Source organism: Pipra filicauda, unplaced genomic scaffold (genome assembly GCF_003945595.2).
Source record: "Pipra filicauda isolate LSUMZ 115617 unplaced genomic scaffold, ASM394559v2 scaffold147_size4022426_pilon, whole genome shotgun sequence".
NCBI classification, from domain to species: Eukaryota; Metazoa; Chordata; class Aves; order Passeriformes; family Pipridae; genus Pipra; species Pipra filicauda.
The window spans coordinates 2,203,401-2,227,809 of NW_024103962.1; the positions used below are offsets into that span (position 1 = coordinate 2,203,401).

Genomic DNA, 24,409 nt, shown 5'->3' on the forward strand with positions numbered 1-24,409 from the left:
CAAACTAATTCCAATACTGATTAAAGACTGTAAGCTACCATTTCTGCTTCAGTAAATATGAACATATGTGAGTGTTTTGACAACCGAAAGATTATAGTTAGTGTATTTCAATCCTTGACTGCCCAGCTACATTGGAACCTATCATTGTAGTTTAAATTCATAATGATTGGTAAATTTTTTATTGAAACATCTGACATAAATTCTATCAAAGGCATTTCCATGTATTTAGATATACAATGTAAAACCTAAAATATGCAACCAATTTTATTTTTTACAGTGATTTACTGAGTAAACTAACTAGATTCAGTTTCATTAGAGGTATTTCCATTTCTTGTTTATTTATAATGAAGAATTAGAATAGAACAGTTTTCCCCTTAACTCAAACTTCTTTGAAATGTAAACAGAATGAGATAAAAATTTTCAGATTATAACTAGATGAAAAAAAAGAACTATTAACTTTTCTTCACATAGATATGGTAATTATTATGTTTAGAGAAAGTCTGTGCTAATACCCTTTAATTTTCCAGAGGAAATATAACAAGGCAATATTTTTCATTGTTGTTCATTTTGCTTCTAAAGTAATTATATAATTTACATACTAATCTTTTTGTGACTTGAATTAAAATGCATACTCAAACACATGAAAACCTCAGGAAAACACAGCTAGGATGTGCTCATGAACATACACAGGGCTGTTTTATATGTAATTTTTTAAAAAGCCACCTAATATCAGCTAACACCAAATAATACCTCAGCAGCTCAGAGGGGTCACTGATCCACTACCACTGAACTGACTCTTTGGAAGAACTTACACAGTCTTAACAGCAATAATAAGGGAACCTGGTCTAGCACAAGACTGTCAGAAGCTGAATACAGATCATGGCAGGGTTATCAGCTACACAGGCTGTAACAGAAATTGCATCCACAAAATATCACCTCATGGGAAACTGAAAGGAGGGTTCCATTCAGCAAATGGAACTCTCCTTTGTGTTAAGCAAAGTGTTAAGCAAAAAATCTGTTTTTTTCTAATATTTTGTTACATGCCCTTTAGCCTTGTGATTCATTAGAACAGGATACTTTTGTTCATACCACTGATATATTCAAAGTTTTCATATAGTTTAGAAATAAAAAAGCAACAGAGTTCTATCAAATTTAACAGTTATGAAAGTATGACCTCACACCTGCCTATAGGTCTTTTTCCATTAAATTGCAGTGAGGAGGTGGAATTTTTGGTTTTCTTTTTGTTTTTTTCCCTGATAATAATGACCCATTAAAGCAGCAGGTAGGTCATAAATAGCTCTTTTCTCCTCTTATCTCTCTGTTTGGGTAAGCGGCTCCTAATGGAAGCTTCATATTGATTTAGAATTGGGGTTGGAAGGCTGTATGTCATGTTGGGTTAATGTATACAGCTATTCACCTCCAGAGATTTAGGTTGATATCTATCCAAGATCACAAGTAAAGTGAGTCTAGTTCTTTCATAATTTATATATGTGTCACATGATACACAGTATAAATATCTTTACTTTCTTTTATATCATCATCTGAGCCTGATCAAGAACTGCTAAGGACTAGAAAAGGAAGTCTTTACAGGACAAGAGGAGTACCAGCAATAAGACATTTAGGTCCTTTTTATATATCACACTTATGCTGTAGGACTTCAGCCAGTCATATCTTCCACTCATTCCTTTTGAAAGACAAATTCAGATCTTTTGTTTGAACATTGACCTCTATGTGCAATGAGGTATAATTAATGCATGTTAAAATACCAAAATTTTACTCTAAGTTCATTTTTAAAGCTTCAAATTTAGAGAAATAATTCTTTATAAAAAATATTCCTTCTGAAAATAAGATTCCTTGGAATTTGCTGGGGCTAAGCTACTCCCAGGGAAATACGTAATCATATCTTACAAAATCCCAGAATTGTAAACATTGGAAGAGATCTCTTGAGATCATCCTCCTACAGCCCCCCTAGTGAGCTAAAGCAGGTTGCCTAGGACTGTGGATATGTCGAAGAATAGAGATTCTTCAACCTCTTTGGGCAACCTGTGCCAGTGCTCTGTCATGCCCACAGAAAAATAAAAAAAAAATTTTAAGAAGTGTTTTCTTGTGTTCAGCTGGAATTTCATGTACTTCACTTCTGTCCATTGCCTCTTATCCTGTCACTGGACACTACTTAGTCTGAAAGAAGCTGGGCTCCCTCTTCTTCTTTCCCTCCTATCAGATGTTTATACATTTTAATAAGATCTCCTCTGAGCCTTCTCTTTCCAGACTGAAGAGTTCCAGCTGTCTCAGTCTCTCCTCCTACAAAAGATGCTGCAGTCCCCTTAACTATCTTGGCAGAGAGTGCAGCACCAAGCCACAAAGTCCATTATCTTTCTTGTACTTGGAAATTTTAATGTGATTATGATACCTAATGCAAATAAGCACAATGCAAAACACTACACAAAGTCACGTTAGAACATGTTCTGAGAAAAATTACCTCTTGCAGCACTACAAAACCAGAAATATATGAGATGCTCCTGACAAAGCAAGCAACTTAATGAGATGATCCTAAGAGAAAAACAGCTATTCACTAGTTTCAAGATTTTTTTCAAAGAATGTAAGCAGTAAAATACTTTGTTGTTTTAGTCCGGCTTTTCCATCATTTCCTGAAGCTTTATCTTGATGTCCAACAGTAAACATACAATCTCTCTTAAATCATAAAAGGCAATACAAATAGAACTTAGTGAAACGTACATAACTGAAGCTGTACTTAATCAGGCACTTAAATCCTGATCTTGTAGGTAGAACAGGTGTTAAAGTTCCTCAAACTGAACTTACCAGAGAGTCAAGGAAATCTGACATCTCATCACATCAGCTCTATGTGATTTTATAACATGTTAGAAAGAATCCCATCGGATTCTGTGATCTCTGGATCAGACTCAAATTCACCTAGTTCTAATAAAATAGCCATCTAAAAAAGTAAATAATTCTTTGATTTTTGCAGTGACTTACCTTGTCCGCTATCCACTTATTAGGATATACTTCTCTGAAATGTTTGGTTCCATAAGCTTCTCGGACATATTTGCCTGACTTACAAAGTGATGGCTCATACTTCTCATTCTCATTTTTATGATATGAAGAAAATGGCAGGAATCTGAAATTCAAGAATATTTTAAAAATCAGTTATGCTCTTCTCTAGATGTCACAGGATGGATGTAAATAATGGATAACAACGCTGCAAGAGGTGACGTGCAGACACGTTCCTGCTATTTTTCACTACCTTCTTAATGTTTCCCCTTGGTATTGTGAGAGGATTACTGCAATTTCTCCTGCGGTTTCTTTCAAGTTCTATTTGGAGCAAAGAGATATAGAGTTTCAATAGGATAAAATGATGACTTTCTGTACAAAGATCTAACTTGGTTCACTTGCGTTACTAGATTATTACTTTGTCTGTATCTGCACTAACAATTGGTGTGATGTGAGGAACGATCAGGGTTCAATCTGCTGGGATCTGCATCTTGATCCCTCAAACCTTAGCAGGCAGTGCAGTCTGTGCCAGCTGTCAGTGGCAAGCACTCACCACGCACAAGGATGGATATCACTTTTGGAGAACTTTGCATCCACATGGCAAGTCATATAGGCTCCCAACACACAACCCGATCATTCCCTCAGGACATAAATATTTCAAGCATGCCAGTATAAGAATAAACCAAGGCAGACTTGCACCATAAAGAATCCTCCCTGTACCTTAAACCAGGTATGCATCTTTTGACATCTGTTAACCAAAGATAAATAAACCATATTTACCAAAATCTAGCAATTCTAAATTAGAATTTAAAATTTAGCAGAATTCTCTCATTTAGCAGAACAGAAACTTTCACATTGTCTGTCAGATATTGGCAGACCACCAAGCCAAGAATTCTCAAATTGTGTACTTTACTCTTAAGTTATAATTATGTCATAATCAGCAGTCGTTCAGAGTTGGGTTCTTTCATCTTTGGTCATACTGATGATGGACTCCCTGCTTATACGGTACCAGTGAACAGTGAAGCTCCAGCTACCTGCTGGAAGTGGTTTTCAGATGGATGTCCCTAAGTGTCATGGACAACTACAAGTTTTCTGGGTAGGTTCCAGAGCAAACTGCATGAAGGAAACTGAAAAATGTCTTATATATAAAGTATCTGCAAGATCTGCAAGACACCCTCCAAAGATGTCTTAGTGACATCTATTTTAGTTTGCAAGAGTCACAAGAGCGAAAAAGTAAATTTTACTATAAAGTAAAATTGTGAATTGAGCTTATAATTGCTGGTGTTCTGAAAAAACAACATGCATTTTTTATTCTAGAAGTGCAGGAAAAAATATTATATAGTGAAATTGGAAATATATGCTTCAGAAGTTTAAAATATCACTTTAACTGCCATGACAACAGGTGTAGTTTTTCAGCTGAAAGTTTCCCCAGCCAAAAGTTTTTCAGAATCCAGAGTCCCTATAAGAGTCAGGGAGTCAACCAAGTTCTTGATAAAAATGTGGATTAAAATAACTTTCTTTGTCTCTCAGTTGATACAGATTCAGAAAATTATTTATTGTGACTAATTGATTCATCAGCAACTGTTAGAGTGTTTTCCTAAATTACATTTCTTTCTTTGTAGTTCATAAAAAGAAACTATTTAGAATTTTATCAGGTGTATCAATTTATTCTATCAAGTGCCACAAACAAATATCATGTAAAGTTAGTGAAAGGAAAACACTGAGTTAGCAGACTTTTAAATAATACAAAGCTACAGTAGCATGTGTATACCCATGGGAAATGACACCCTCACATAAGACAGATTACGGTACTTGTAATGCTAATTTGCACATGGGATGGACATCACACACACACAAAAATTAATGTGGCCCCAGTGTCCCAGAGAATACATTGAAGGTGCTGTGAGCCGGCTGCTCCACTTGCAGTTTTTATCACTTCTGAATTGCATTTTAATAGTACATTTTTCTTTTGTTCAGACATGAAAGAAAATTGGCTTTCTCAGGGGATTGGATAGCTGAGAAGACAAGGCTTGCAGTTTAGGGATTTGCCCATATATGCATAGAATTTAGTTGAGCCATAGCATTCATAATTTAATATGAAAACCATGTCTGTAAAATTTACACACAAAATGGTAAAAAAAATTTGAGGAAAGTAGAAGTAAATTATTATAGTTTTCCCTATAAAATTTTCTACATAGAGGTTTTGATTTTACTGTGGATCAGTTAATCTTTGTCTTTTTGGCAAACAAATACTCAAAGTAACGTATGTTCTACTATGATTCTGAACAAAAAAATACACAAATTTTAACACTTTGATACACAAGTAACAGTATGTTCTACATTCACTTTAGCACAAAAGCACTCTTCTGCATTCTGCTGCATATCTCCTCTAAGATCATTAACTGGAATATGTGCCACACAGCCTGGAATGTATGTCTGTGGCTGAGTAAAAAAAAAATTAAAGGAATGAAAGGAAGAACATTGAGCAATAAAAAATATTAAAATTTAAATAAAAAAAATAAAAATATAATAGGGTGTAATGGTATCAAGCAGAAGCTTTTTCTTCTGTTTATAATTCTGCTGTCAGTCAGGTGGAAAGATCCTTATAGCAATAATGCTCTAACTACAAGAAAGGATCATATGCTTGTAAATTCAATGTCTGTTTAAAGTAAGTGAGACTTTTCATTACTCTACGTGAACAATTAATTAAAAAAATTTAAACAATTTTTCGTGTTAAGCAGGGTAACCAAATTAATGGGAGTCATACAAAAGTCATTATACCCCCACAACCAATAATAATAGTAAAAAGTAATAGCACTGCAAAACATTTTAATAATGGTATTATGTTCTCTAGCTCTGTGTATAAACCTGACACAGCTTTTCCCAAAATTAATGACAGTATGTGGTCTGATTGTGACAGAAGAGAGTGATGGAAGGAGAAGAAAATTAAATCCAGACAATGTTATGATATCATTATCAACTGCACAAGTTTAGATTTCAATAGTTTTCTTTCCTACAAAAGGTTCACTCATTATTCCTTCATTTGGGTTTCAGCTTTTCCTTGTGATTTAGGTGAAAATTCAGAAATTCTTACAAATTTTCATTACACATGACAGAGACAGAAGTAACAGGATCAAAGAAGAATTAAATACCACACAGATATTTTATCATGCCATAAAACATAGCCAGTATAAGCTGAGCCCTCCCAAAAGTTGATGATTCAGTGGGAGGTGAACTTTCCCTGGAGAAATAAATTTAAAAATTAAAAATGATTTTATTTTTAAATACCATAACAGCCTGAATGAGATATGTGCCAAAGAATACATTCAAAACAGAGGGAAAGAGTTGGAACCAAAAATGAAAACTATCTCAGGTTCTACAAATTGCAGTATTACACATTCACAACCTGAGGGAGGAGGACCAGGACCAAGGCTGGCAGTGTCACTGATAATGAAGGCCAACTGCACTGTTGCCAGGACCACACTATATTGAACCTAATTAGTGTAAAAAGATCTAGAAGCCCTCACTTAGTAGCCAGTGGAGGACATGACAGCTGCTAGAGGTGTGTATTTAGATTTCAAAGACAGCCTTGATATTTGTTGTTAACAAAACCAAAAATTACTTTATCTCTCCCTTCATTAATCCTATCCTGCACCTTCCTTCTACTATTAATTTCATCTTTCTAATCCGTTTCCCCCCAAACATGTTAACATGCCCCCTTCCATGATTTCTCTTCCTGCATTCCTCACCTACCTTCCCTCTATTCTGTCTCTTTTATTGCAATCTCTCTTACTATTGTGACAGGAGATGGAAGAGGCCCATTTGACGCTGAAGGCTTTCCAGCTGGATTGACGGAGATGACAGAAGCAGCAGCAGGTACTGGTTTCCAGAGTTTACAGCAACGTGAGAGGAGAGCACAGCAGCACAAACAGGGAGGAGGATTTGTCAGGTCCATCATTTACTGCTGGGCAGCAGCGTCCCAACGCTACATGGTAACTACCAGTGGGACACAGTACAGAGGCAGTAACTTTTTCTTGAACTTAAAGGGCAGCAAAAGAACGGAGTGGCCCTTCAGCGTGTTCTCTGAACCTGCCCAAGAGGCAAGATCCCAGCAGTCTAGCAGCACAAGCATGTAATCCTGTTTCCAGAAATGCTTGAAAACATACTCAGGCTGCTGAGAAAGAACTGTCAGATCTACCGTAGATTCCCACACACCCTACACTACCAGGGCACAGTAAGAAATATAAAATCCTGAATACTGCTTATGTAGTCTTTCAAACTTTCACATTTGTTGGTACTGTACATTTTTATAATCTAGTAGTAAAAATACCACCAAAATATTAACTCTCTGTGTGACAGTGTTGTTAAATTTTTATCTAAAGTGTTTCTACACAATAGCAATTCAATTCCTTGTTGTCTTGATTTAATTCAAATCAAACAATTTCATCTCCCTTTAAAGAACTCCACGAACAATTAGCTCCACACAAACCATGTTTCTCTACTGGGAATTTGGGAATACTTTATCTTCTTCTTTTTTCCTTTAATAAAACATGAAATTAATTTTAAGCTTTCAAATTTGGATTATACCTGAAGCAATTTTTTCATCAAATCCAACATTGTCTATCTTTTCACTCAGGGTACAAAGAAAGAAGCATAATGGTTTTCCATAGCAAAACAATTGCAGCAAGTCAGCCATTATTTAGTTTATAATGAGTGCATATTAAAATCAAAGTGTTAGATACGAAAATAAAGACAGAACATTTTACTTAACATATCTAGTCACATTATCTTTAGTGCATTCTTTTTGCCATAAGAAACTTACTTGGGTGCATTATTAGAAATACTGTTTCTGGTAATATACTAAATACATACCTTTTCAATAAACTATCAATCACTTCTATCATAACATTAGTAAATCTAAGAATCCTCTGGCTATTTTTATTTAACCCCTGTCTGTGATAATGTACAGTGGAAAATAAAACCATAGTCTAGTTCTTTTAGGAAGTAAAAGAGATCTCTTCTGCAGCAAATTCTGCAACTTCTTAATTATACACAGACTTATTATCTGCATCCCCAGTGTTATAAAGTACCAGAACTTCATTAGAAAAATTAAGATGGAAAAATGAAGGCGCTACTTTGTAAATTTCCAGTGGAAATTAGCTGGAAGAAGCAGAGGAATACTGGATCAAAAGAGGGTAATCATGCTTAACTGTGCCCTAGAGCATCCGCATGTATAATACGATTTGCACAGTAACTACCTCTCCTATTACTGCTTGTTTGGAGTATTCTGTGTTAATGGGGTTAGCTAATTTAGTATTTTAACTTAAAAAGACTCTGCTGATTAATAAATGTTGCACACTGTGCTAGTAATTAAAATAAATGGAAGAGTTACAAATAGAAGTTGAATTGTTAAGAAAACATTATCTGAAAATATATGATAATCCCTGTTTATCATAATACAATAACAGTCCGGAAAATATGCAAATTGCTGAAGTTGCAAAGCATATGAAAAACTAAGTATAATTTGAAAAAAGTTTTCAGATGTGTTGTATTTGTATGACATAAAATGTAGTAGCCATTTTCACTGTAGCTCTCAGAAATACAGTAAAAGATTTTATAACTCTAGAAATTAAAAGACTTTTTAAATTCCTAAATCTTAAAGTCACTTGTTTTTTAAATTTTCTTACCATTAATACCAGGCAGCTTATAACACTGTCGCTCTCCAAGTACAGAGCTTATTTAGGTCACTGTAAATTTCCCTGTAAATACCTTTCATGCACAGCACTGAGTAGCACAGAAGCACCTAAGCTGCTTCTAAAGGAAAGCACAGTCTTGCTGAGAGCAAGCCCATGAGGAGCTTGGTGCTGCAATATTCACCCAGCATGTGAGAGGGAGGGTGTGCAAACATTGCACTCTGCTGCACACGAGTGAACCAGTGATCAGGACTAGGTTCTGTGTCTCCAGTACAGCGCTGAGCACGGACATAGCCAGAAGCTGAGATGACGTGCCTCATGTCACACCAGAAGACTACAATAAATCAGGAAACCTAAGCCTTACACTATTGCTATCACCACATAGCATCTCACTCTGATGTTTGTTGACTTCATAAAGATGTTTAACAGTATACTTTGAAGCATGAGGCATATTACATGAGACAGATTTCAGCAAAGTTAATGAAAATAATTTACATTTTTGTTCTCTGGAAAATTAGGCCAGCATGCAGCTGCACGCAACTGAGTAAAGAACTTTTCATGCTTAGTGATCTAAATCTGCTGGATCCAGCAGTTGGTGTCTCAAACTAGACACTAGTTTATTAAAGTGGCCATCCCGAAGGAGTACAATTGTCATTCCTATCCAAGCGGAGGGGGAAATCACTTCATTTGTATGAAAAATAGCACAATAAGGCAGCAGCAGCTTCAATTACACGAGAAAAAGGAATCATTCTTATTAGGCTAGATTACCCAGTTGCTCTTTCATTACAGAATAGCAAATTCCAGCAGTTGCTTTATGTAAGCACAGCATTCTCTCTTGGTTTCGTTTGTACTGCTTCTGCCTACCTCAAACTCTCACAGCTTTTTCAAATATTTCTGCATTTTATCAGAAGCAAGAAGTTTCTCAGAGCTTGCAACACTCATCCTATCACCCTATAAACAACCACTCTAAAGAACTCTGATAATCAGAGGCGTGTGGGAATTCTGAATGTTGTTGAAAATTGCAGATACACGGCAACAATCTTTCTGATAATACTCACTCTGGAAATATACATATAGAGGATTTAGTTTGTCATTTTATGCAAACACAAATTTTCTCAACAAATGCCACATACTTTCGCTGCTCATTCTCTCCTTATTTTCTAAAATAGAAGAATAATCAGCATAGGAAGCACTACCAGGAAGAAATAAAGTCCCAAAGTACACAATTACATAGAAAAAGACAGAAATTTGTCAATTCATAATAGACAGTGCTGAGAAAAAACTACTGTAGAATCTGAGTAACCCTTTGCTGACTCCTCCCTGGAGACCAACATCCCACACAGCAGCTGCAGCATTACTAGTGAGTATTAGTCCTGATGATGACCTGCAACTCTGTCATCACCTTTTCAAGGTTACAGATGTGACCCTTGCATGGTTGATTGAATATGAAGCACAAACGGAATGATCGCAGCCTGAAAATGTATAATACACTATGCATTTAGTGTGCATGAAGCTGAGAATCATTGATTGTTAGGACATTGCTTCTGCGCATTAAGGATGGCATTAAATGCTTCCTTACCCATAGGGTAAATAAAGACCGCATATCATGTAAAATCTGTCAAAGTTGGAGGCTCCAAATTTAAACTGTACAAGACCAAAGCTTCACAATTCACATATTGAAGAGACGGTGAAGTATTTATTACAAGATCTGACCTTCTGAAACTGTTGACACAGTGATGTCTGGGGTAAACCTCATCAAATAAAGACTGGGCAATATAGTCGTGCCTAAAAATGTTGGACATCATCCATCCTCCCTTGGAATGCATAAGTCAAAACTTATTCAGTGAAAAAAACCCACTTCAACTGAGAACATTAATTACTGCCTAGTGCTTGGAGTTCTTTTAAATTTCACTGGCAGAAGCTAGATATAAAAATGAAAAAAAAAAAAGCACAGATTTAAGCTGAGATGTGAAAGTTAAACTGCTTCCTCCTCACCCCAGTACATGAAAGAATACAGAGAGGAATAGAAAAAGGAAGTACACTTTTACTTGTAAGTGAACTCAGTTATGGTTTTGGTATGAAAGGAATAAAAAGTGTTATAGCTAAGTTTTGACACCAAATATTAAAAAATAACCCAAAATGCCGCAAGCAAAAAACATTGCCTGGAAGTGAAAAAGTAGCCAAATCAAGAGATTTTTTTTCTTTCAAAACTATTTTTGAGTAGAATATTCATTCAAAGACACTCTTAATATTAAATTGGGGAAAATTATGCTCCAATAAAAACGTAGAAGGTAAACCATATAAACACAATTGTTTCTGGCATTCTTAAGTCCCAGTCCTGAAGCTGACACTTAGCAATATGGAGCTGACAAAAAAGCATAAAACAGATCAAAGATAGCAAAGCATCTTGTGCCAGTGAATCAGTGGATCACAGACTGCTCATGAGGAAAAGTGGTTCCTCTCTGTCCTGAATTCTGGTATTAAAGGGTCAAGGGATTGCCAAGAGCAGTGAATTCAAGGGAAAAGTTGACAAAACGTAATTTTTTTAACTACGAAGCCAGAGAAGGTGATTTATTATGACTGGACAAAAGAGTTAAAGAAAAAAAAATTGGAAAAATGTTGGCAATAGCTTTAAGTCTTTTGGGATAGAAGCTTTAATCTTTTGGGACGGATTATGCCTGTATTTGGGATTTTATGGAAAAGAACTGGCCTGTCTGACACTATTACAGATGCTGTGGCTTAGGAAATCAAGCTGCTTCAAAGATGATTACAGTTTTTGTATCATGTTCTAACACGTGCGACATATGTTCCCTCCCCTTCCAAGTGAGCTGTGGTACTCTACTGGGAGAGAAAACAAGTCTCATTGGCATGCAACACCATTTTTTCCTCCCATAACCAGTAAGCTCCCTGAATACGAAGATTGAAACAGTATTTTTTCCTTGGCAAGGTGCATGTGGCAAAACAGAATTTGCATTTGTTTTCTTATTTCCCATTAAACACATCTGTTGCATCACATATTATTACAAGTTCTTCTACAGATTCATAGATATGGATGGCACATGTCACACAATTACAAGATAGGGTCTCTGCCCTGAGCAGTTTATAATCTAAGGACACAGAATTTAGAAGTATGTACATAGAATGTTTGCTAGTAAGCTGTCAGGTTTGACATTTCATTTTGTCAGGCATGAAAGGTTTCTGAAAGCAATGGAATAAAGAAAACATTCTCATAACAATATAAGAAAAAAACAAAGAACTTACTCATTGTCATGTATAGGATTTCTCCATTCCTCCCTTTTTATTCCCTCTCTGGCCTTCTCCAGTGGTGAACTGATTGATTCTGCCACTCGCAAGGTTGGTTCCAAAGGCTTGTAGCGCTGCCACAACACTTCAGCGGTATCGCGGAAAGGCCCCTGAAGGGTGTAGGATAATGTAAAGTGTTTTACTGTGGGGTTACAGTTCTTTTCTTTCCGTCTTTTATTCATGGCACATCACTGATGAAAGAGGACACAGAATGTCTGGGAAGTGTAGTGAGACTTTTCTTCCAAAATAATTAAAGCAGTTCATTTTGATAGAGACTTACAGATAACACAGAGGTTGATAACATACTCTGGAGCTCCAGCGAGAGAATGAGAAACGTGCACCACAAATTTATTTAGCTACTAACAAACACTTACTATTTTAAAACAATATATTGTTAGAATTGATTAGGAAAACTTAAGTTTTTCCTTAGGAAAAAAAATGAGTGAAATAAAATCTGATATACAAGTATTAACCGTATCTAGATTCTGCTTAAGCAGATAGCTTACATCTTTTTCTTTCCACAGGACAAATAATATTTGACCTTAAAAAACATGCTCTTTTCAATTTAACTATAAAGCTATCTGTAAGACAACTTAATACATTACTTAAGATATAATTCTTCTAATACAATTCAAATTAATGAATTCAGTAATACAGGTCTATAGTCCATTTTTGAAAAGTCTAATTCCACATTAATTTCATTATTCTTAAAAAAATACACATATATGTCTTTTTCCAGAGTATATTGTTTAATAACTGGTTATATCAGAATCTGGCATTTAACAACATGGATAAATAGCAGCAGGAAGTCCTCTCCTGTGCTGCTGAAGTGACATATCCTATATATCTTGCTTTAAGTATTAACCCGTAAGAACTTACTTGGAGTATAATTAGTGCCATGTTACAATCAGGACAGTTTAGTGGCAACCCTGGATTTAGAAGTATTACTAATTAATTTTTATTTTCATCATTGTTGATCTTGCAACGAACTAGTGAAACCTTCTGAAACTATGAACAGACAAAGAATTCTAATCACAGCCTTTATTCTTAAAGATATCCTTCTTTAAATAGGTTATCACTAACAAGTCACAGCTGGAGTTACTGCAAGCACTGAGTGAAGACTGTGGGGCTAATAAAAAGAAATGATTCACGCCTCATTTATGTTCACTTATGTTTTACATTAATAGAAACCAATAATAGGAACCAGTTACCATAAAAGTCATGGACCGTAAATAACACAAATGGCAAATAAGTATCATCTAGTACTTTTCACAGCTGGACAGGAGGATTGCTATATTTGAAAGTAGTTAATGGATTTTTATTGGAACTTTACTTTTTAAAGGCACAGCACCAAGATTTTGAGATCTTTTAAAAGGTCCCAGTAAGAAAATAAGCATAATATTTACACTTCTTGCAGATATCCTCTTGCTTCTGCTTTCTAAGTTTGGGTGAAAAGATACATTCATTTAAAAAGAACACAATAAGTCTTTAAAAACAGAATGAAAAGTGTTACCTCCTGTGAGAACAGTCAATACTAGAACAGGTCACTAAACCTAGTAATAGCATTTACTAGTAATACATAATCTGACGAGCAAGTTATAAAATAAGTTTAAAATTTATTATTAAAAAGGATGCTCTTTATTGCAAGATGTTTGCAGTAAGTGGATATATGGAGGAAGGAAGAAAGAAAAGTACTATTATCAAACAATATTAAGATAAATATGTTTGCTTTTAAATGTAGTCTTTCAGAATATTGCATCTTTTCTTCACTGCAAAATATTGACTCATATGCCACCAGGGTAAGGGCCAAATCAGACATCCAAGCAAGGGTTTTTCTCCATCTTTAATTTCTAAGACCTAATTAGGGGTTAGATGAAAACAAAACAAAACCATCAGTCCATAGTTCAAATGAAACTACTAATGGAAGGAGGGAGGAAAGAGTGCAACTAAGCAAAGGTCTCTCAAATAAAGCTGTGTCATCACTAATGAAAGCAGGGTATATATATTAGAATACTGACATAATTCTAAACATTCCCTGCACAATTATCCATTTCTCTGATTCATCTCTTTGAAGAAACTTACCTAGCAATAGGCACCCAAGTAATGTATCTTAAATGACAAGACCTCTAAAAAATCCATTTATCTATTTTCATTTTACAAGATTAACTTCAAGATTTGTGGAAACTGCAGTAGAATGGTGTTTCAAATTGACAATGCTTGCAAGCATTTCAGGCATCCCACTTCAAAATGGAAATTTTCCTGAGGAGGTCAGGCTAGGAAAGGAAGGGAAGGAGGCAACCAACAGTCTGCACCCTGAAAGCAACTCACACAGCTCTATTTGGAATTTGTAGTGAGTAGCATAAATCTTCTTAATAGCAATTGGTCTGCCAAATAAAGGTTAGCAGATCAGCATTCTTACTACTTTACCATAAAATCAGGAACTCATGATAAAAAATATGATCATCATGAACTTATGCATTCTTCATTGTTCTCCATTCCAGAACACCTAATAGCATGCAAAAAATCTCCTAAAAATGGTAATGTGCTTTTTGTTATTAATGCTTTTTAATGAATACATGACTAATTTTAGCATTATCAGTGTTTCCATGAAACTGTAATTCTAGTGAACTCAGTAATAAAAATGATAGATCTAACCAATGTATAAGCATCATTAAAACTTTTCTTTTAAATGCACTATCTTATACACACAGAGCTTACCTATAAAATGCTACATATCCATTTCCCTAAGAGAAAACTGGAAGATAGCTTGTTTTTTTCTTTTAAACATATACAATTGACATCCTCACAAAAAATATCCAAACATACAAGCAATAAAAATTTTAGATACCTCAAAGAAAGTAACTAGTGACTCAGAGTAAGCCAGATCGATATTAGAAAAAGAAGCTTGGTGCCAAAAAGTGTTACCACAGAGAACTAGGACACAAGTATATCTAGTAATTAAATTTCTTGTTGTCACACCAGACAACTTTCAGGATGGTATGTTCTGATGGGTTTTCGTTTCCAGCTGTTTCATCAGCTCAAACCAGTGTCCTTTTCTTAGACATACAACCCTAAATTGTCAAAGTGTTGTGCAGGGATTTAGCCGTGTGACTCCCATTAACATCAATAAGAGTCGCGCAGCTAAATCCACGCGCTGTGCTTTGAAAATTTACCCCACAGTGTACATCCCAGGGTGCTGAAAGGATTAAAGTATTATATAGTAAATTCCCTCTTTGAGGTGCAGAAAATAAACAGAACTCTTCTGGTTTGTTCTAAAAGGCTATCTGTGCAAGACTGCTGTGCATGTGTCTGAACTTAGAAAGGTCTGTAAAATATTCCAAATCCGAACAGAAACTTGTAAGATACTTTGTACACAGTAAAGCGGTTTTGTAAGAGCACCTTATCAATGGAAAACTCTCAAGTTACTTAATTATCTAAAAGCGTGATTCCTGTACCATGCCCACTAAACAAAATCTTTCCCTCTGTCCTGAGAGACAATGCATTCAGTCATGTCCTGCTCAAGGACTGTCACAGCCCCTTTGGTCCCAGAAGGTAAAGCTATAATGTCATATTTATCTCAGCTCCAAACTCCCTGATCACCCGAACTGCTTAGTGGCTCACACTTTGTCTCGATTTTGAAATGAGTCAACAAGTTCATTCTATGAAGAAACTCAAGCAGTCAAGGTAGGGAGAACATAAGGAGGGAAGGACAAAGGTGGAGAACTGCTCTGAAGTTGATTCTTACTATTACAAGCAGTGTGGATCTCTGTGCAGCTCACCTCTACTTCTCCAGAGGTATTCTCACAGGCCTGCAACTTCTTAGAATCACAGAATCATAAAAGTTGGAAAAGACCTCCAAGATCATTGAGTCCAACCTTTGACTGAACACCACCTTAGCAACTTAACCATAACACTAAGTGCCACATCCACTCATTTCTTGAGCACTTCCAGGGATGGTGACTCCATCACCTCCTTGGGCAGCCCACTCCAATGCCTGACCACCCTTTCAGTGAAAAAATTCTTCCTGATGTCCCACCTGAACCTCCCCTGGTGCTGTTTGAGGCTATGTCCTCTTGTCTTGTTGCTACTTGCCTGAGGAGCATAAAGGTTTCAAAAGTTTGTCTGCTGTGTATATTGGGCACATTCCCAGCAGGTTTTGATTATAAGGTGACAAAAGCTGTTTTGCCAACTTGTGAGACGTTCACTTTGATGCATTATCTCAGAGATGTCCATTACTTTATAGAACAGGGAAAAAAAGCTATCTGCAACACATGCTGACATCAACAGAAATTAAAATTGAGACCATGACAGTTAAGAATGCAAGCTGGGCAACTTGGCTGTGATGGAGAACAAAATGTAGAAATTTTTGTAATTAAAGCTGACACACACAGTGGACAAAAAGAGCAGGAACTATTTTGAACTGAGAGCACCTCTTTTAGTCTTCTTATGGGAAACAACTGCAAACTGAGGAAAAATTTATTACAACTGGTTAATTTGTCCTATTATCTTTCATTTCTCCTATTTTTTAATGATTTAAAATTGGAAATTATGATTTCTAACTCTAATGAATCATAAAATTGATACTCAATTATATGAGGTCGTACCTTTGAAATATCAGAAATTACACTTTTTTTTCCCCAAAGGACAAAAGCAACACCTAAGGAATCACATTTCCCTGTTTTTAAATATCACCCAGATTTCTTTAAGTCAAATCTCTGTTCAAAGACTTTTTATCCTAAATGCAAGGACTAGATATATATAACAAAAAACATCCCAAAAAACAACAAATCCACAAAAGGGATTTTTGGACCTGACGATTTAACTTGAGATAATCTATGATAAAAGATATGAACAAAAGCTGCCTCAGAGACACTGAAAAATGTTACCTGAGGTTTCTGTCTGCCAATAGGTGGCAGAGGCAGTGCTGTGACGAAAGCTGGGGGCTTCTTACAAGTTGGCCAGTCATAGAGCTCATAGGCAAAGGGACTCTTCACTTGCTTCCTTCTGTGGCTCAGTGGCTTTGAATTCCGTAGCAGCAGTTCCATTGGGTCTGGGGACTTTCTGAATGGCGAATTGTAGATGCCTGCAATCTGAGCAGAAGATGGGGTTACCTTTGACTTCAACTTATTTAGATTCTAATACACAATAGGAACAAAAATAGACAGTGGCACCTGCAGCATTTTTAAAAGCAAAACAGTCATTAGTTAAGGAGAAATAGAAGAAAATTTATGGAATACCAAAACTCAATATTCACTTTTTTCCCCAACAAAATGTCCACAATAAATTCCTATAACTCGTCAAATGTGTTTAGTTTTAATAGCATAAAACTTGTAAAACCCCAAAATTTAGCACAAGAATTTCTGAATTGTGAATTAAATTGAAAGATTCATTCTTCATCGAATTTGATATTTCATTTTTTTCAGGATACATCATTAATTGAATCACTACTGTGATCTAATATAACAATGACTAATACAAAGCACACATTTCAAATTCTGATCTAGTAATATACATAACTAACAATCTGTGAATATCTGGCAAATCAAAATTATGTGACAGACTGTTCCCAAATCATTCCTATAAATGTAGGCATTTTATCAGTTGTATATAAACAATTCCCAAACAGACATATGTGAGTTTACTGAATTAATTATGAACTGTTAAACATGAGAATTCCTATTCCATATTGCACAAAGCCACTAAATCTTCTATAAAACAGATAACATATGCTTAAAATACACCTGGCAAAAATTAATTTAAAGATATGAGTTGCTTTAAGGATAATTATATTTTCTACAACAGTATACTCAGAGTATTCTTAAGACTTTTAAAGTAGATTTTCTTAGTTAAAATATATTATCCTTTGCTTTTATCCTAATTCTAATTGCTAAGAAATATTGAATAAAAATAGAGAAATCAGTTTCACGATGCAGGAAAAGTTAAGGAAAAGAGTAAATGTTTAAAATCTTGTATTGCTCCTTTGGAATGCTACAGAGGACCCATGAGAAAACTATTTAGGGCGTTAGCCTCCTCATAAAGTATTAATCTCTTGAGGCTGAGAGGACTGAACACTTCCCAATTAGCTCTAATGCATTTTTCATTACTATATCCTACTGGGAAGTTCCAGTTTCTTGTGTCAAAACAGTTAAATACAGCATATATAAAACATAGTGTTTAATGTACTAGAATATTCAGAGATGGTAGTTTATCCATAATACTATTGGGTTATTCAAAGTTTTATGGGCTATATTCTTCAACTCTGTGAGTGATCTGCCTCTAATGACGATTTATTTTGGTCCTCTGTTGTATGTTCCCCTCTTAGTGCAAACCCTATAAACTATTATACTAATGGTCTAAATGTATAATGGGAAAGAGGACATGAATAGAGATAAGTGGTAGAAACATATATGTATGTATGCCAAGCAACCACTGGTTGTTCATTCAGCTCTTCAGGATGCCAGACGAAAATGGCAGGGATCCATGCTTCAAACAGCAGGCAAGCAGAATCACTGGAGTGAATGTGAAATCGCAGGTCCATCTGTGTGATCTGTAAGGTCCAGCTGCATCTTAATCTTTGGTTCTGCAAGTCTGGTTCTTACTCATAAACATCCCATAAAGTTACAGATCGTCCTAATGCTGTCAGTATTTTTTCAGTGTTTCATACACAATCAAATTACAATTTTCTTATCACTCCAGTACTGGGTTTTGCTTGTGAATACTTAGTGATCTGTAAGTACTACATAAATACAAGTTCCATATGTTGTCTTGACTTTATTGCACTGTCCTACAACTATTGAATGCATTTACACTATATACGTGTTACACAAGTTCTCTCAAATATAAAATGCCACAGTCAATGCAAGCTCCATACAAATAGAGTATGTATTAGATTCATACAAACTAGATTCCATGCTGAAGTTACACAAACCATCTTTATGCCATGGTCATTATATCCCTTCACTCATTAGTCCCACTATGGCCATTGGATCTGCCCACATTCTGATAATGTCACTGAAAATGTAAACATTATCCAGAAGAAAAACATCTCGTGCATAAATGAGAATCAGGGTGATCCGTAACAAACAAACCACTACGGCATGGTAATGACTATCTGGAGTTGGTAGGAGTGGACTTGTTGATCAGTAGCAAATCCTGACCAGGGCTGAATCTGTCCAAAATTTACATGCCTTTTTAAGCTGACGAGCAAATTGGGGAGGAAATCTTTTCATTTTTTTTAACCAAAAAAATACTAGATTATTTCAATCTACATAGCTCAGGTTTAATTTTTGGTTTTGTTTTTCCAAAGTGGAAAAATACATCTTAAATAATTTAAATGTTTTTCCTCTGAAGAATTACATGCAATAACTTTAAACTGATGCACTGTCTGGGCCTCAGGAAATGGTGTTGCTTCTTTTAGTCACACTGAGAGCTAGTATATGCCTTCATGAGTATAGTGGCTTTCTGAAACTGCATTTTGCAATCTATATTGAGGTACTGTGTATATTCTACTTTGTGTTCCTCTGATTAAATGTTTGGCAGTAATAAAAAGCTATAGTTCATAAAAGGTTCAAACACTGTGAAACGCTACTGAATATCTCAAGATGCAGTAATAGGATTGGCTTTTAGCACTTTTAATGAAACCAGAATTAGCTATAATAGATGTCGAAATCCATTGATTCAGTGTCTTTTGACTTCTTATTGCTGAAAAGGTGTCTTAACAAAGAGTCATCTTTTGTTGCTCTTTTTTTACTTACTCTCAGATTAAATACATACAGATAGTATATCAACTATGAAAATGAATTTGGAGTTTCGAGAGGTCAGCTGGAAACTTTCTTGCTTCTTCTACAGTTGCAACTGTAAGATATGGGTCAAAATTGATTATGAAGCACATCTTCAAACAATAATTTTTCAAGCAATCCTTGTTAATTATTTTACATTTCAATTTTATATGTTTAAGTATTCAACAAGACAGTAGAGTAATCAGCAGAATTAGTATCTAGGCAGATAAAATTAATACTAATTTACTCTAAATTCCCCAAGGTTTGTGGTAAGGGTAGGCCTAAATATAAAATTTGCAAAGTTTGGTAGGAGAGACAAGAGGAGGAGTTGGATTCTACTTTCCAGTTCATGTTAACCTCTGGAAAAATTGCTTCCACTAAAATATCTCTGCAAATCTTAATCTTAATTTTGGAATTTCTTGCACATGTGCAGTGTGGTGATGAATGTCCTATTCACTCTATCCTCTGCAGGGAGCTGGCAGTCTGCAGAAATCTAAGAATCTGGAGGATCAAAGCCTTTGGTACTTAATACATTTGCATATCTTCTTGAGACAAGTGCAATGTATGAAAAGCATTACTTAATTTTTTCCCTACTTTAATACAATATTCTCTCAACTACAAAACCATTGCACTTAATACTGCTTTTTCAATGGTAGAAAAGTATCTGTCTTGAGATATTACCTCAAACTATGATTTCAATATTTTTCCCACCTTTAGTTCATAAGAAAATATGTAACCCTCCAAAATATTATCATAGATTACAAAAAGTACCTCTTGTCTCAGGGAGAATGACATTTTTCTGTACCATGCTCTTCAACACTCAGGACTCTGTCAAAGCCAGCTTTTGGGATTTCATTTCCAGGAATAATTTTCTAAAGTGACAAACACTATGGGGAAATCTGTGCTAACTGTTAAAAAACTTACAAGTGAGTTATTTGCAATACTGTCATGCTAACTTCCACCTCAATAAGACCAAAGAAATCTCAGGAGGGGACTCTGCTAATAGCTTCTTACTGACCTCCTTGCATCAGGCCCTTCTGGTGAATGGTGGCCCAGTGGTGAATATGGCAAATGAGGTGTGAAAGCGCAGATATATTTTTTTTTTAAGACTATGTTTCTGACTCGTCAGGGAAAATAAAAAAAAAAAATAAAAAAAGAGAGAGAGAAATGAGTTATACAATAGATATATTTTCCCCTAGAATTCTCTGCCTCAGACCTTCCATCATGGAAACCCAAGCATGACCTGGAATATTAATTGTGTCAGGTCAAGCATACTGGCAAATGTACCATTTGTTACCCAGTCATCCTTAGCATTACATTAATATTTTGAATCATTTTGCATTTCTAACACTCTATCATTTAGTTTCCTCCCAATCATTTTCTTATCTTTATAATCAATGGTCACACATAAAGAAAGAAAAAAATCATAAGAAAAAAAATATTATTTTAATGAACATTAGCAAAGAAAATATTTGAGAGTTTTTTATAGTCTGTATTGCTTCCACTTCTAATCCTGTATTTACTCCATGCTACAGAATATCCACTTTTGTCTTTTCATGTTTATCATTTCAATACAGAGAGAAAGACTTAACTGTCTTTCTGTCTAAATTAATTTTATTTTCCAGAATACAAGAAAGAAATTATGGAGTTGCCTTGAAAGCTAAACTATAAAGTTAGGCAGAAGCAAAAGAAATAGAATGAAGGAAGAAAGGAAAAAAGGTGCAGGCAGAAAGGGAAAGACAAGGATGTGTTGTTTACCCTGGACAGTTTCTCAGAAAAGGTAGGTGACCCCAAATGGTATGATAAAACCTGAATAGTTTAGATTCTGCAATTTTATTTATGACTTAGTTATTTCTTATTCTTCTTTCTTACTTCTTGACTGAGCTTTCAAAGTCTACATAAAAAAATCACAAAAAAAATATGTTCTAAGACACAGCATAGCTACTATGCTGCAAATAATTACACACATGCAAATTAAAAATTGATGAAGTTGAGCTGAAGATAAATTTTAAGCATTAAGTCAATAGAAAGTGTATTCTCATACGTTTAAATATTTTACTGTAATTTAACTAAACAATAATAAAGATATGCTCTATTTTAATTACTTTTTCATATCAACTCTGAAAGAAGGAAATAACCAACATATATCACGAATCAAATGTTTCATGTAACAGTCATTTACTCTTGAAAAAAACAGCTTTGAGGTAGGAAGCCTGTGAAAGTGATTGTCACAGTAAGAACCTAAATAAAGTCCCAGTTTCTCACTCTGGTCTTTTAATGAGGAGTTAAATGAGAAGGAAAAGACTTCAACAAAATAGGGACTAGACTTGAAAATTCTTTTTTGCTCCATTGTAATTTGTAAAAAAAGAAAACCTAAGCAAGCCGAGAGGAGAGGTAAGAGATCTTTAAAAGCCATAAAAGTAAAAGCATGAAGGAGAGCTGTGAATGAAATATTTGCTAGAGATGGGATTGCTGAATCAACACTGACCAGTGCACTTCATCATAATTATCAGGACATACTACTGCCAGGGGATTTATAAAAATCCCACTCAGCAAATAATTGCCCTGCTGTTAGGAGATAGTCGGAGTGTTAACACACTGTCACAGTCCAGCGTTTAGTAAGATATTCAACATTCAATTACTCTTGCTGAGAACTAAAAGGAAACATGATCATTTCTCAGCTACTGCAGTTATGCTTCCACATGAATTCCAGTGAACAATCTTGTTAATCCCCAGATATAGTTTCTCTAGGAGGTAAAAGAAATACCTTAAAACATTAATGATTCACAAGGAAATAAGTGTTTATATAATGCTGCAATCTATAAAAGAAAAGGAATTTTAAATTTCTAAATAGCTAGGTTTTTACAGGCTGTCAGAATATTCCATATTTATTGAAAATAAAAGGATAATATTTAATATGGGATTTACTGGGGAAAGAGCATCTATAAAAAAATCTGTAAATACTGTTCTAGCAACAAGTATAATAAAACTATGACCATGAACTGAATTTTGAAACATCAAAATATTTAAGCCACATTAGAATGTATTCTACTAGGAACAATCCACAATATTTCAGCTAATGTGAACACATTTCTTTATTACCAATGAAGAAATACATTGTAAAGTTTATTCAGACATTGGAAAAATACCATAGTGATATTTGACATCCCAATTCGAGATAAAACTTTCTTACCTGACAATAGGAAAAATGTCACCCAGTTTCAAAAATGTAGGTTCAATTCTCACTGAGCTAATGCTACTTCTTTGGTCTGATCCTGTAATCCTTAAAAAAATATATTCTCTGGAATTTCAGCTAAATAAGAACTAGAGGAGCTAGCCTGTTATTGCACCTAAGGTATTTTACCTTTCTTTGAGACACTGCTTTAATGGAGGGACTGAAGAATTCACAAATGAGTGATGAGTAGCGTATATTCTTTCAAGTGGGATTAATTACCTGTCTTCTGCTTAATATATATTCTGTTTAAACAGAGTAATAGAAGCATTAATTATTGTTATTCTGCCTTCAGACTGTGAAGCTTGGTTCAGTCCTTTTCATCTGTGAAATGTTTGCTTGATATCAAAATAATAGTGCAATCACATTTTAAATGCACTTTTATAAGTAAACCAGGCTGCAACTTTATGGCCTATACAATGAGGTGTTAGGAAAACATTCCAGTCCAGTATCCTGGCCACAGACCATAAAACCAACCTCTAAACCTGCACAGGCACTAAGTTCAATTGCAGGAAACAGAACTGTAATTGAGTCTCCGAATAGGTACCAATTGCTTGGGTATTTAGGCAACAAGACAAAAGAGAAACATAATCTTAGTTTAATGCATGAATCATTGTGGCACAATATCCAAAACACATCAGCCCAGCAAATGCAGAGGCATCCCAAAATTGTGTCCACCTTGCATTGATTCTCTCTCTGACAGAGGCTTACTCTGTCAAATCTAATTCTTATGCAGGCTCTTGATGACTTGACTAGATCAGGGATAATAACTTGAATGAGTGAGTGAAGGTATGGGAAACAATACTCTTACGATGAAGACAAAAAAAGAAACAGTGCATTCAAGGCTCTCTTACTGTCTCCTCATTTGACTTCTGATTTCAAAACAACTAGAAAAATAAAATTTAACTTGCTTAATGGCTTTATTTTAAAAATAGGAATGGGAAATTCCATTACCGCTATAATTTTTTCTTTAAGAAGTGCTGGGGTGAGTATGGGATCATATACAAATTATAGGAATCTCTGAAAAACCAACCTGTTTCTATAACTACCTGGTATAAATGGGAATTAAAGAGCTTAACCTAAAGAATAATCTCTGAAGGTAATTTTACTCTTCCGCATGTCAATAACTGCATATGAAAACACAGACAGTATTTCCTTCCTTCATAGGACTATTTTGAGGCTAAAATTATTTATTTGAGAAGTTTTCAGAGCCTTAAAACACTTAAATATGTGATATTATTTATATATTTAAAATTCCATTCACTGTCATTGTCATAATGGAAAAGATTAGCCTTGTACAAAAAAAAAAATCTACTTGAGATGCACTCCTTTTCTCACTGAATTGAGAAAAATCTTTATAATTATTCCATTTAATATCTTTGAACTTGTAACAA

The 24,409-nt window shown here is 35.0% G+C and overlaps 1 protein-coding gene across 3 annotated transcripts in view; it reads right to left on the minus strand.

Moving 5' to 3' along the window:
* SPATA17 (spermatogenesis associated 17) overlaps positions 1–24,409 on the minus strand; it is a 91,525-nt gene that overhangs the window by 19,699 nt on the left and 47,417 nt on the right. For 2 of the 3 annotated variants that reach the window (XM_027739505.2, XM_027739504.2), the window contains 3 exons: positions 16,892–17,095; positions 11,964–12,115; positions 2,995–3,136 (listed from right to left, as the gene is read on the minus strand). In XM_027739505.2, the coding sequence (XP_027595306.1) occupies positions 2,995–3,136; positions 11,964–12,115; positions 16,892–17,095 (498 nt within the window). The remainder of the gene's footprint in view (positions 1–2,994; positions 3,137–11,963; positions 12,116–16,891; positions 17,096–24,409) is intronic. The other variant, XM_027739506.2, reaches the window with a different exon arrangement.